The sequence below is a fragment of the Saccostrea echinata genome, unplaced genomic scaffold, assembly GCF_033153115.1.
Source record: "Saccostrea echinata isolate AGI-Se365-2 ecotype Australia unplaced genomic scaffold, CSIRO_AGI_Sech_v1 ptg000029l, whole genome shotgun sequence".
NCBI lineage: Eukaryota > Metazoa > Mollusca > Bivalvia > Ostreida > Ostreidae > Saccostrea > Saccostrea echinata.
The window spans coordinates 3,795,746-3,810,770 of record NW_026889778.1 but is presented as its reverse complement, the minus strand read 5'-3'; the positions used below and the strand labels follow the sequence as shown (position 1 = coordinate 3,810,770).

Below are 15,025 nucleotides of genomic sequence, written 5' to 3'. Positions count from 1 at the left end.
ATAGGAAAATGTAAATCAAGTTTTGAAAGTAGAGGAATGCAGCTTTTTTTGAGAATAATTATGTTCCTTCAGGTCTTTAGTATTTACATAGCACAGACTTGACCAAGTATGACCATGCCCACAAACGCAGTGTTCCGTTAATTTGTATCAAAAATACCCGATCGAGACACGTTCTGTTTACAAATTCAATATGATTGCTTGATAAGAGGCAATTGTTTGAAAACAATACTGAAGCTAACGAACAGTGATCGATATCAAAAAGATAGAAAAAAATACAAAAGAAAAAAAAACGATAACAGGGCATAACACGGACCCCTGGAAAATTCCAGAAGTGGGATTAGGTGCCATGGAAGAGTATGTATCCTCTGTAGACCGGTCACACCCATTAATCTTTAAAATATATGACGTAGTCAAAGATTAAAAATATGCATAAATTGTATACTAACGTCGTCATTTGATGTAGATATTTTATAGGAGCAGTTGAAGTGTGTGTCCCGGAACTGATACTTTTGTGTATGAAAAACAAGTACTTCAGCTCATTGAAGGATTTAATCGATAAACAAAGTAACGGATAGAGGGAGAAGGTAGGTCACTGACATAAAATCTTGCTTTTTATCAATTGGTCATATCTATTAGTTTGACTATTTTCCGCGTATTTCTCTATTGTTTTGCTTTCTATATAGCATTATCTATCTTTTTGATAACCAGCATTGTCTTAATAGCTTTATTGTAATATTTTAAGATTCATATATATACGCATTGACCTTATAAAACCAAATATTTTACAACAAAGTGTTACACTGAGTAATTGACGACAAACATAGCATTATATTATTACCTAAATAATCATTTACTATCTACTCAAACAGAATGTAAACAGTCTTTACACCTTTCAATGTTTACCTGTCCAGATGAAGATTAATTAAGTAAACGTGACCTGTTTCGGTATAAATATTCATAACGCAATGTGTCTGTTTTTCTTATTCGGTTTAACAAACAAATACATATATATGTAGGAGAAATCTAGAGGAATTTAACAGAAATCCACCTTCAAATGTAAACAAGTGTAAAGTAGGTTAAAAAGGTTATCATTTATTGCTGTGTATGAATGTCGATGTCTCATTTCTCCTTTGACGCTGTGATATTTTGTCTTTTATGAGTAATACTTCGTCCTTTTGAATCTGTTTACAATGATAATACTTTTAGATGTATTTGTTCTGTTACTTCTTCCGAATAGTTCCTTAATTTTGCTTTATTCTAATTCTGTTCCCAATTACTTACGATGACAAATATTAAAAACAACTGTTACACTGAACAGTGTTTTTCTGAGCATATTAGCTGTAACTATTATGATGTGAAATTAATATCTTACAATGGATTTCCTTCAGGTTAAGTATAATTACTGGTATGTATCGAGTGTTATTACATGTATGAACATATCACATTGGTCAATTTTTATTTTATTTTATTTTTTGGGGGTTATAACGAGTTTTTTTCGGTTGTTTTATCCACAGGGACTTGTTTCTGTAATATTTTTTTACCCCATATTATAATAGTTAAACAAGGGTAAACATTTATTACAGAAACAAGTGCTTGTGGTTTTATCCCAGCTTTTTTCATGAAATTTAAAATCCCCGGCTTACAAAAAGCAATGCATTACTTATAAATCGAAAGTAGAATTTTACGTTCGTGAATTCACATGTCAAGGCTCTTTTCTGACAGTAAACAGCTGTTATTCGGAATTCCTCTGTTTGTGTGGATGATAATATTATCCTGTTTTATTACGTTGCTGGATTTTTTTTTTTTATCTTAAACTGTTTAGAAGGCTTGAATCGAGGAAACTTTAATACAGATCCCTACAGGTAAGGACTTTGACTTACAAAGAGTTAAATGACTGATATTGACATGGCTGTATCGGCATTTAATTAGGTCAGTGTGGTACATGAGGCGAGACATCTAACTCATTGATCCGTTCACGCTGGCGCCTCGTATAACTTACACTTTGTGGGGTTGGTTTTTTTTAAAGGTCTTTCGTCACAACGGAAGACCTTCTACTGATTCTGATGGTTAAGATTATTGTTTTTTTTTCTTCTCCTTTCTAGACGCCAACTTTGAGACCTCATATCTCGCTCATTTCTCAACGGATTTTGCTCAAATTTTCAGAATTTATAGACGTTACCAAATTCTATCAGAATGCTGCCATACATTTAAAAAGTCCCTTCCGCTTTGGAATTATTTCCCTTTAAATGAAAATTTAGGGGGGTCGTTTCCAGACAAAGGCTTCGAGACTAAAAAAGCTGGAGCAGAAATACTACTGAATTTTAATAATAGAAGCATTGAAGTCGTGCACATCTATTTTTGTTTTTTGATTTCTGCGTTCAATATGGCGCTAGATAGGGGTAAAAAATTAGAACGCCTAAAAGCGCGAAAAATTACACATATTTTCCTACATATCTTTTAAACTAAAAATATTTTGTTAAGACATGTAGAATAAAAGTTGTGCACAATTTTAAGGTCTTTCATTTGGCACCACCAGAAAGGGGCTGGTCTCTTAAATGAGGGATCTAGGGTCCTTTAAAGTTTTCGTTTTATTACTCAAAAACGGTAAATATTTTGAATAAAGCTGTCGCTAAAAAGTTGTTCTTTAACATATAATTAATCTCATGGACTTGTTATTTTGTTCGAGTCTTTTTTAATAAATGAGCTAGAAGCTTGACTCATATACAGGTAACTAGTTTCATTAGACTAGTGAAAGTGAAATCTTAATGCGCATAACCGAAATAAACTTGCTATAAATGATAAACCTATCCAGGATAAATACTAATATTACTTTAAAACAAGTTTTTACACGTGTTCTGTGGTTTCATTCCAAATAATTGAGTCACATTTTCAATATGTCTCAGGGTTTGGTTTTGTTTATAATTACGTAACCGGCCATCCCCCGATCACGCGTGACCTAGATCCAGTGATCCGTGGCCATACACTAAACAGACATTGTCGTACTAAATCTATTTTGCAAACTGAACGATGTACGGATAATTGTGTTTTTTAATCATATCGGATCTTTCAAATTATTTCATCTTATATATGTTAGTCATGTTGGTGTTATACTTATTAAACAATTCTGGCCGAAATCACAAAAGATCCATTGCGTGTGAACCACCGACCTGCGTTCGTAAACAAAATATCTTTTTGTCGTTTAATGTTGAAACATACACTATATTAAATTTTAAAAACAGTTAGCAAAAATTAAATCAGTCTTTAACTGCATTTCACATACATCCCGGGTTTTGTGTTTGTTTACAATTATGTAACCTTTCCCTCGATAGCATATGGCCGAGGAAGCAGCTATTAGTGCTCATACACAAATCATTGTCATTCTATTCATTTTGCTAACACAATGATTTACGGAAAATTATTTTTTAAATCATATCGGATCATTCAATTAAATCATTTAATCTTAACTTGATTCAATTTAAATCCAAAACATTTTATTAAGGACGTATAAAGGTCTCCGATTTCATGAATCCTAATCTTTATACTGCATACATTTATTTAATAAACGATTTTTTTTCTCAGTTATTTGTTATTGTGTGTTTAATTTCGGAGATCCATTGCGTGTGGTTAATTCTGCAGATAATTCTAACTTAACGCACAAGGTTTGTAGACAAAGAATTCAAAAACAGATATATTTGAAAACAATAGACGCATTGCTAAACACTCTTACAAATATTTTCTTTTTAAAATCATTATGATTGCACCTGAACATGCTATGTGAAAAACTCAGTCGACTATAGTTTTGTAACTCCAGCATATGACAAGTACATGTGCTTTTATTAAACACCCAATTTTCCATTAACGCCATCAAAATCTACCTAGCTAAAGATCTATAATAAACCGCCCGTCAATCATACAAAAATAAAACAATAGCTGCTGATTTGATTGACAGGCCAGCTACCTGTGCTACCTGATAGTCTGAGATTGCATGCTTTGAAAGCAATTACATGTACCTGGTCACGCGTCAAACGCTTTCATGTACCCCTTGAAAAGTCGCCTTGTATACACCATGGTAAAAAAAAAAACTTATATATTGGTTGGTAATTATATTTCTAAAAATAATTGAGAGAAGAGAATTAAACTTTGAGTTCATTATTCTTATATTCACTGCTGTTTTGTACACTGTACTTGTTCGCGATATGTCGTCCAAGATAACTGTACAGCTTTCCGAAGAGAAAAAACTGGCGGCTATTCGAGCCCCTTTTCGCCTTCAATGTCCTCTTCATAACATACATGTTTACAGAGAAGAGATCGTAATTTTTCAATACATTATTTCATACTATATGTAATTTGATTTGTATGTATAAATATCTGAATTTTTTAAAATACATGTTTTATGTTATACATATTTTTTAGCTACGATAAAATATCCGCAACGCTATAAGCTTAATTATTTCTAATGTCCAGAACTGTATAACGTAAAAGCCATGCATTTAAGAAGTATGTTAACTTTTTATAATTTAATTCCACCTGCACGAGCGGTTCAAAAGAAAAAAATGTTCGAGGAGTACATTTAAATGAACTTGAATATAACAAACTTATTAACACACATCTAATGATGAAAATGAAAATAATTTATAATACACTTTTACAACTTCATTTCAATGATGAGTTATTCTAAAACTTTACTTCAAATGTCAGAAGGCCAGCACAGCCAAACTACTTTTAATTGTCTCTGTTTTAATTACAATGTCAATCACAATAACTCTTTTCTTTAGATCCCTTCATTTCTTATTTGTACATAGTTACATGAAATCCATGCACGGCGCTACACCTGTCAATCAAAATTATAAACTTCTGGTGCCACGGAAGCATTTCCCCTGTGGTGTAAAATATTCTTAAGGTCAATTCTAATTTTACTCTTTTATAGATACAGTGTAATATTTCGAAACAACGTTTTAATTAAGGCTGAAGATGCATGCTGTGAATTTAGCAAACCTGCAGTCCTAATTGATCCGTTCTTACATGTATGTTATAATTAATCAGAGAGTCCAGTATTTGTGACAAGTTTTGACTGAGATTTCACTTTCCCTTTAGGATAAAATGATTGATTAAATAGATTATGCATATGAGATGGATACCTGCACTACATTTAAATGTATACTTTTCACTTTGTAACAAGAATGAAATATATGGAGATATCGAACAGTATTCAAGCTCAAAAGTCCATTATACAATACAAAATAGGAGCAGAGCAAACACGGACCTCCAAACATCAGAGGTGGGATCAGGTGCCATGGAGGAGTGAGCATCCCCTGCCGACCGGTCACACCCGCCGTGTGCTCCTTGTCATGATCGGGAAATAACGGAAAAATCCGTCGACAATTCAGTGTGTAAATAATGGCCTAACAACCAATATGAAAACGTCAGTCAGCATTTGACACAATGATAAATTGTATTTGCTGACAAGGTCATTGTATCGACCATAGAACTTACGAAATGATGACTTTAAACGAGACAGTTGATATTCTTGTTTCATCAACTTACATGTATTTGTCAATAATTTACCTCGTTTTAGAAATTGTACATACCTAGAGCATGCTCTTGCGTATCGAATCAACTGAGAGATATATACCCCGTATGCAGGTGATGAAGGTATATAGCTGCATAAGTAAGGGAAGTTGACGATTGAAAAGTTAAAGTCATCACGTTTATCATAGAGCTTGGTTGTTAGATTACCATTAACGTCTTTTTCAAGTAAAATATCCAAATATGAAACAGATGTGTCAGACTCTGTGGTATCTTTTATCTCAAGTTCACCAAGATATATCGTATCGACATAAGAATGAAAATAGCCATTGTTAATTGACAATACGTCGTCGATATATCTAAATGTCGAGTTGAACGCCACAGCAAGTGTTTTCCTCTTTTCACGTACAAGATTTTGAAAAAATTCTGCTTCATATGAATACAAAAAAAGGTCTGCTAATAACGGGACGCAATTGGTACCCATAGGAATTCCAATAGATTGTTGGAAGACCTGGTCTCCAAAAACCACATAGATATTGTCAATCAGAAACTCAGGCATCTTTTTAATGTCAACTTCAGAGTACTTGTGTGTACAATCAGAATGTTTTTTAACAAAATAATTTTGCAAATGACCAATGACAAGGTAAGTATATTTACGAGTTCCATTTTTATTGAAAAAGCAGCTGTCAATGATATCAAAAAGCCTGGACTTTAATTTATCGTGGGGAATGGTTGTGTATAAAGTTGAAAAGTCGTAAGTTTTTAAGCTGTTGATTTTGGTAAAATCTTGTGATTTCAAATTTTCCAAAATTTCCTCGGAAAATATCCACATCTGATTTACACCACTTCTCGAATATATTGTTGCACAGTACTCTTGAAATTTCTCCTTCACCACTGTTAATATCTTAGTGAGGAGTAAAGATAGAGGCTTGGTTGAACATTTACTGGAACCCGCTATGTATCTTTGTTTGTAAGGATTTTTATGAAGTTTCGGAATCCAATATAAATATGGTAATTCGAATTCATTTTGGTTGTTTGCAATATTAAAAATATTCAAAACTGACATATGATTTTGAAGAATTTCTTCCTTAGAAAGGGAACTATGAGTATAAGTTGGATTACCACTTGTAGAATTAAATCCAAGTTCCTCTAAAATACATTTAATATAACGAGCCTTACAAACAAAGACAATGTTGTTACCTGCTTTGTCAGCAGGGACCAGTACGTACTGATCATCTGTTATTGACAATTAAAAGTGAAAAGTTTAGGTAAAGGACTTTGACAAATGACAAGTTATTCCTTCTTAGTCACTATGTAGCTTAAAGCTATACAGTCGTGCCCCCCCCCCCCCCTCCTCCCTGCAATTATGTTTTTATTATTTTTTTTATTTATTTATTGCTTATATATAAAAAAAAAATGAAATTGCTTTCTACAGGTTTGAGTCAGAACATGATTTTCATAATGATAGTACCTTTATCAAAATGTTTCTACCCCTACGAATCGGAGTCACGGTTTGAAATACCACCACTTCGCCCGCGTGGCGCAGTGGTTTGAACGTTTGCTCTAGAGTCGCGGAGTAAGGAATTAATCTTTACGTCGCGGAGTGTTCCCTCTGCGGGACGTGGAGACCGGTCCTTTGCATGAGACTGTATAAACCGAGATCCCTTATAGCAGAAGATGCTGGCACAAAAAGGATCCCTCACTGCTCAATGGCCTTGAGTGTCGAGTATAGGTCTGAATTTGCTGTCCTCCACCGGCAAGTGGTTGCGTTTCCATATGAGTGAAAAATCTAAAGAGGGACGTTAAACAACACACAAACAAACAAACAAACAATTCCACTAAGGGACGTGGAGACTGGTCCTTCGGATGAGGCCGTACAAACCGAGGTCCCGTGTAGCAGTAGGTGCCGGCATAAAAAAAATCCCCCACTGCTCAGTGGCCTTGAGTGTCGAGTATAGGTTTGAATTTGCAGCCTCCACCAGCAAGTGGTGGCGTTTCATATAAGTGAAAAATCTTTTGATTGTTAGATTCTATCGCAGTCTTACTATCCCTGGATTTTTTTTTACATGAACTATATTCCATGCCGTAGCAAAAAAATAGTTGATCACTTTTAGACTTAGTTACATCTTTAATGAAGCTAAAAACAGGCTACACATGCGTTCCTTGGAACACTCTAGTTCTGTAAGAAATCGGCAAAGATAATTAAGCAGAGATTTTTAATGAATAAAATGGTTTGGTTTTTTTTTTTACCTTTTTATAACACTGACTATGTATACATGTATGGTCTGCGTTATAAAACATGATGAGATAGGGTAACGTAATGCACCTTGTACACGTACTCAAAGAGGCCGACATTTTTCAGTATCGAAATTGGACATAAAACATATTCACAATAAAATTTGAAGCCAGCGTGTTAAACATAATAAATTACAACTATATGGAAACGAAATGAAAAAAAAAAAGATGTGTAAACTTGTCAAGTCGGAAACACTCAGAAGAATGTGTCATGGCCTAGACTCAAGTTCAAGTCAAAGAACAAGATGCTTTTACTGGATGTGTGGTCTGAAAGAACATGTGTGAACTTGTAAAGTCGGTAACACGGATAGATTTGCGTCATAACCAGAGTGTGTCATAGCTTGACACAAGGTCATCTGGACAAGTTCAAGGTCACGAGATAGAAAGTGTACATTATTTTATTGTCTTTCTACTGTGGCGAAGCATTGCAAGTTGATATAGTCCCTTACAAGATTATTTGTCATCTTAGAATATGGCATGACTCAAGGTCACTGCTCCAACGGAAGACCTATTCCTTGCTCTGCAACGAGCTTGGCTCTAGTTTTTTTGTTTTTGTTTTTATCAATAAGGAAATAGGGTTGTGACGTTTGGTTTGGTTGTAATTGATGTTAGAAATAAATGTCTTTACCCACTTCTTCTAAGGAAATATTTTGTACAGATAAAAAAATACAATGCGCTGTATTTCATCGTCCAAATTTAGCATATTACATGTAACAATATGAAATTAGTTTCCTTATTCAGTACACGTATCTGATTAAGAATGAATGCATATACAATTTAAGGATAACACTGAATCAAATTTCATGTATATTTCTTGTATTGCAAACCAGGGTCAAAATAAAAAAAAATAATAAACGGGCCTTATGTAAGCTTAGGCATGTCCATGCAGTTGTTTACACATGCTGAAAATCATTAACTTTGTGATGATTAACAGAGATGTAGACCTACAAGTACTTGCTCATTTAACATGTTTAAAGATGAAAGGAAAACTTAAAGATGTTTTTAAATAGGTACCTGACTGGTAGACATATGATAAGAGGATACTAATGGGGGATATAGACTGCGGCAGCTGCGATTGTGGAAGCTGTGATTGCGGGGATTGTGGTGACTGCGGCGATTGCAGCAATTGTGATTGTGGTGACTGTGAATGTGGCGACTGCTGTGGCATCTGTGGGGACAATGGTGATTGTCATTGTTGTGGTGATAATGGTAACTATTCTCCCTCATTATCAGCATTCAATTCAGGGTTTAGGCAGTGATAGCTATACTACCAGAATCTTTATATTGGTATTGTCAGAATTTTCACAGTGCGCAGCAAATTACACGACGTCCATGGAAGTACGTATTACACAGTAATAATGGTATTAAATGACATCCATTACAATTAGATATATCTGTGAGTGAGAAAAAAAATCATTGTAGTAGATGAACATAAAAAAATATAAGAAATAATAGGCTATTTTATGATTTGTTGTTTTGAGAGTGATAAGGAACATGGTACATGTAGCATGTAAAAAGAATACAAACAATAAAATCTTCAAGGGTTACAATAGGAAGGAATGTTTTCGTTAAGTTCAGTGTTTTAGATCGTCTTCAGAAACACTTAGCTACAGAAAATAAATAGGGAAATTCTCTTTAGAAACAAAAAAAAAATGTCCTTTAACCAATATGACATGAATGGTTGAAGACGAACATAACTTTTAAAATCAATTCCGCTTTATTATAAACATTAGTAAGAAGCTATCAAACAATGGTGTATGTTATATGTTGATGCAAATTAAATCAAAGCGGCATATTTTGATAAACAGGAAGCCTATTAAACAAATAATAAAGTATACGTGTGGTTTGTACGTCGTACAAACCACACGATAGAAAAATTAACTAAAACAACATTTTTTACACACAAATCATGAATTGAATTTATGCATATTATGCAATAGATACATACATTTACAAATAATATGAATTTACAAATTACTTTTTTAATCGGTTGATTCAAAACTAAATCATTCAAAAGCCCAACAAATAATGATAAAGAAACTATTTAAGTATTACACAGCAATACTCAAAATAATGTAAATATAGTGAAGCATTTTCAAATTAAAGTATTCCCAAAGGATTGCTAGTCCCCTTTTGACATATGTAGTCTAGATCAACTATAAAAATGAAGGTTTTATATCCGTAAGTCGGTGATTCCGTCGAAAATCAAAAATACTAGAACGAAGGAGAAACTTGATCCAAAACTATAAACTAAAAACCAAAATTGGGATAAGATTCTACAAGTGTGTTGAAAAAAGCCCATGGAAAACCAAGTAAGACAGACAGACACAGATTACTTTGAATTCGTATCCATTCCGATTTCACCGCTAGGAGACTGAAAAGTAACCCGATTCAAGCACAGCATCGTAGTTTTAATTAAAGCAATATGAACTTTGAAGTCGGGGATTTTTGTTGCAGTTTTGTAATTAACTATTTCAATGACAGAAAAAAGAAACTTTACACACTATTATTTTTTATATATAAGAAGGAAGAACTAATTTTAAGCTTGATTGAAGCAAAATAACATTATTGTCGTCCTGTACAATATTGATTTCTTATATAATACTATAGATTCCTATGTAAAGAATTTTTTCTTCTGAAACAATTTGATACTTTATTTTAGATTAATTGACCATAAAGATTAAAGTTACATACAGATGTATCATAAAATCACATTTCAACAGCCCCCCCCCCCCCCCAAAAAAAAAAAAATAATAATAAATCTGAAAAAAAATGCAGCTCACTTTGCTTAAATCAGTATATATGATAATATGCATCGTGAAAGATTAAAAAGGTAAAAAAAAAATTAAAACTTCACTAATAACATGTGCTTGAATTTTTTAATTATTTATGAATTTATTTATTTTTTGCGGCTTTCAAGGGGAGGACATTGTCCGCTGTTTAATCATTATACATATATTGTAATTTATGCTTCATAGATAGGGGTTTCAGAACGGTTAATAAATGAGGCTGATAAGGGAAAAGAATCGGTTAAAATTCCTGAACTTTTTGAGTATTGGTATTTTAGTACAGTCTTGAAACGCGTCAACACTGACAAATCGTAATGAAGATCTTTTTTAGTGAATATAAAAAAAAACAGTATGTCTGTCTACTTTCAGATCATTCCGGTCACTGTTGTCCGTGTTTATTTGGTTGCACACACTGTTGTTCCTGTGGTGAGTATAGAATGTTAACACACACTGTTGTTCCTGTGGTGAGTATAGAATAGTAACACACACTGTTGTTCCTGTGGTGAGTATAGAAGGTTAACACACACTGTTGTTCCTGTGGTGAGTATAGAAGGTTAACATACACTGTTGTTCCTGTGGTGAGTATAGAAGGTTAACACACACTGTTGTTCCTGTGGTGAGTATAGAAGGTTAACACACACTGTTGTTCCTGTGGTGAGTATAGAAGGTTAACATACACTGTTGTTCCTGTGGTGAGTATAGAAGGTTAACACACACTGTTGTTCCTGTGGTGAGTATAGAATGCTATCACACTGTTGTTCCTGTGGTAGGTATAGAAGGTTAACACACACTGTAGTTCCTGTGGTGAGTAAAGAAGGTTAACACACACTGTTGTTCCTGTGGTAGGTATAGAAGGTTAACACACACTGTTGTTCCTGTGGTGAGTATAGAAGGTTAACACACACTGTAGTTCCTGTGGTGAGTAAAGAAGGTTAACACACACTGTTGTTCCTGTGGTAGGTATAGAAGGTTAACACACACTGTTGTTCCTGTGGTGAGTATAGAAGGTTAACACACACTGTTGTTCCTGTGGTAGGTATAGAAGGTTAACACACACTGTTGTTCCTGTGGTAGGTATAGAAGGTTAACACAGACTGTTGTTCCTGTGATGAGTATAGAAGGTTAACACACACTGTTGTTCCTGTGGTGAGTATAGAAGGTTAACACAGACTGTTGTTCCTGTGGTAGGTATAGAAGGTTAACACAGACTGTTGTTCCTGTGGTGAGTATAGAAGGTTAACACAGACTGTTGTTGCTATGGTGAGTATAGAAGGTTAACACACACTGTTGTTCCTGTGGTGAGTATAGAAGGTTAACACACTGTACAGAAATACAATTTCTAATAGCTAGGTTAAAATGTACGTCAAGTATTTCAGATAATGTGGTCCATAATTTGGACATTTTAACGATATAATGGATGCTTTTGCTAATAATTAAGAGTGTCATGCAATGAAGACAAATAATTTATATTACGGGGACCCAAAATAAAATAAGATGAAGTGCATATTAAGATTGTACAATTCAAGATGCCGGAGGAGACCGTATAATCATAATGTAGTATGTGACAAGTTGCTGGGAGGGAAAAAAATAACGACTCCTCATTGGCCTAAAGTGTGGAATACCGGTCCATTCATTGACAATCGATATAGGGTCCAAGTAAAATTTTCAAAGCGGTGTGATGCAAACAAACAAACAAGTTACCATACTTATTGTAGACAAACCCTGTGATCTGTACAATATGTACAGCGTAGGTTGCTGTTTGACATCCCAGTGCGACTAGAAAGTCACCATCATTCCAAAACATGAATGAAAACATAATAACAAGAAATATGTACTTTCAAATTTCGCTAAAAAATTTCCTTGAAGAATACCGTAATTGATTTTGACGCGTATTACGAAATATCTGCATTACACTAGCATGCTGGCGAAAAAGTATTACATGATATCTTTATCGAAAGAGCTAGGATACACGCATATATCGTTGATTCGACAGTTTATATGAAACGTGATTGGCAGTAATTTTTGTTTCCTGAAACTTGTTTCATGGAGTTTCTATAGACAGTGCTTTACCAATGCTCTCGCGTCTGTCCTGTTTGCCAGATCGCTAAGCCGTATTTCTATCGAATTTATATTGAATTTCTTCTGTTTCCCTTTAGAATCTTTGCAATTTTCAGAAACATTTAATCTTATGATACGAAGAAAAATATACTTTTTCATTTTGTTTTCTCTATCAAAAATTTAGCAAAGTTTTGGACCAATTGACTATCGACTCTTTAATATAAACCATTATGTCCAATTAATGCTAAGAAGAGTTTTAAAATTTAAGGTAAAATTTTAATGTAACACCTCTTCTTCATGTCTTCTAGACTGTTGCGCGGATTCTGACCACACTGACGGAGGGCACTACTGCGCCACTCATTGGTGGCTCTGCTTCGCTTCTGAGTCATGTGACTGCTGCTATAAAGATCGGAGACGTCAAGGTCCTGAAGTTTACACTGTTAACGGTGGGGGACTTCCGGTGACAAATGGCGCACCTGCAATAATCTCATCTAGAGATATTACTCAGCCAGCAGTTATAACGCAGCCACCATCTTATGAAGAAGCTGTTTCCGGTAGTCAAGCTGTGACGTCACAGCCTACGTAATGCTCATAAGATATAATAATGTTTTGTAGCCCTTCTTGTAGAGATTGCACATTTGGAAAAAAAATGTTTGTTATATGTAATATTGTACAAGCAATACTGTACTTGTATTTCAATACCCAGAAATGTGTGACTTTTTTTCCGGGTACCACATTGATTTATTATGTGAGGATTAATAAATTACATGCTTGCATATTTGTTCCGAAAAAGATTTGAATATTGTATCTATAATGAAAAAATTTTAAGACATTAATTTTGATATGTACTATGCATCTATCTTGCCATTTGTACGAAAATACAACATCCTGTGTACTGCTTTAACTTTTTAGCTTTTACTTTTGACATGTATCAAGAATGTTTTTAAATGTAACAAAAATAAAATAAAATTGTTGATTTTGTATGAATATCAAATAATTACAGAAAATTGAAATTGTTACAATGTCAAGTATGAGAATGTATTGCTCTTCCTATAAGTAAATAGGTCTTTAATGGACCTAGAAGAGGTCTCATTCGTCCTGTTCCCTTCGATACAACAGGTTATTATAAGAATTAAATGTTAATGTAGAAAGGGTAGATCATCGACGCGTCATCTTAATTCATTTTATTCATTGTTTTTATATGTCTTCTTCATGTCAATCACTCTGTAAAAAAAAAAATTGAGTTTGCTATTTCTATATTCTTTAACGCATGTCATTGCTAAGATAATGAAGAGGGTTTGAGAAAAGCCACTCAATCCATTAGAATTCTGTTTAGTTTGATAATGCAAGAAAGATTGTTTGACTTTCTTAGAATAATTTTCTTCCATATCATTTGAATTTTATTCCACTCCAAAAAAAATTATTTCGTTTCTGAAGTTTGTCTTCTTTTTTTTTTTTTTTTAATAAACTGTATCTAGATATTTTCCGATGTATCTTGTTTATTTGAAGGAAGCAAAGATGCTAAATGCACAGGATAATATTTCTTTTAACTAAAGAAAGAGCAATTAAATGAAAAAAAAAACGACTATTTTCTGTCCATTTGTACTTAGTTTCAAACCAGACCAAAATTAAGAAGGAAAGGCGTTTTCATTTTTTAAATTTTACTACTGTGGACTAATCATTTTTGTCGAACAGCAACATGTAACCAAAGTTGGTGATCAACAAACTACAGTTTTTTTTAAAATAACATATGTATTGAAGAAAAGACAAGGTTATTGTTCACAAATTAACATATCAATGAAATAGATCCCCACGGAAATTATGGAAATCGCAGAATATTTGACAACACATATTATCAATGTTTAACATCGATTAAAAATGTTTTTTTCTTTTTCACTTTATGCAGTCCACTGGACTTTGCGTGATATCAGACAAACATTGCATAGGGTGTTGTGTTTCGCGGAAAATGAAACAAGGTATAGTGATGGACCTAATGCTTGGATTATCATGGCTATAAAGCAAAATGTAATATTAATATCAGTCTATTACCAGAGGTGTTTGCAGTATTTATAACACTTTATAACACATGATACTTATTTTAATAAAAAGTTTATTTTACGTTACATTTTGGGAGGTAATTAATTAAGATTGTCAGGATTAAGTTCAAGTTCATTTATTCACTCAAAACCATGTAAATATATGGTACATAAGGACAATGAAAAATATTTACAGCATATAAATTCAGGTCAGAGGTACAAGTATATGATATTAATTATTATGTTTAAGATCATCACATGGGAAATTGGGCAACTTGTGTAAAATCATGTCTGGAAAACTCAGTGTCTTAAAGTTTGATA

The 15,025-nt window shown here is 33.6% G+C and overlaps 1 protein-coding gene across 4 annotated transcripts; it reads left to right on the top strand.

Moving 5' to 3' along the window:
- Positions 1-554: 554 nt before the first annotated feature.
- LOC133195490 (keratin-associated protein 5-2-like) lies at positions 555-14,149 on the top strand. Of its 4 annotated transcripts, none has more exons than XM_061331346.1 (4): positions 555-584; positions 8,832-9,030; positions 10,980-11,036; positions 12,977-14,149. In XM_061331346.1, exons 2-4 carry the CDS (start codon positions 8,868-8,870, stop codon positions 13,252-13,254), a joined length of 498 nt encoding a protein of 165 aa, XP_061187330.1. In that variant the 5' UTR covers positions 555-584; positions 8,832-8,867; the 3' UTR covers positions 13,255-14,149. The 4 variants fall into 4 exon arrangements, with proteins under 4 accessions (XP_061187330.1, XP_061187329.1, XP_061187331.1 ...); XM_061331345.1 differs by lacking the exon at positions 555-584 and adding an exon at positions 1,353-1,405; XM_061331347.1 differs by lacking the exon at positions 555-584 and adding an exon at positions 1,760-1,862 and having other exon boundaries at positions 8,832-9,003.
- The last annotated feature ends 876 nt before the right edge of the window (positions 14,150-15,025 follow it).

What these genes read in the sequence shown, in the direction of transcription:
- LOC133195490 (XM_061331346.1), top strand. Translation starts at nt 8,868, where the DNA reads ATGGGGGATATAGACTGCGGCAGCTGCGATTGTGGAAGCTGTGATTGC. An exon ending in TCATTGTTGTGGTGATAATG is followed by an intron (nt 9,031 to 10,979) that starts GTAACTATTCTC and finishes GTCTACTTTCAG; the next exon opens with ATCATTCCGGTCACTGTTGT. An exon ending in CACACACTGTTGTTCCTGTG is followed by an intron (nt 11,037 to 12,976) that starts GTGAGTATAGAA and finishes CATGTCTTCTAG; the next exon opens with ACTGTTGCGCGGATTCTGAC.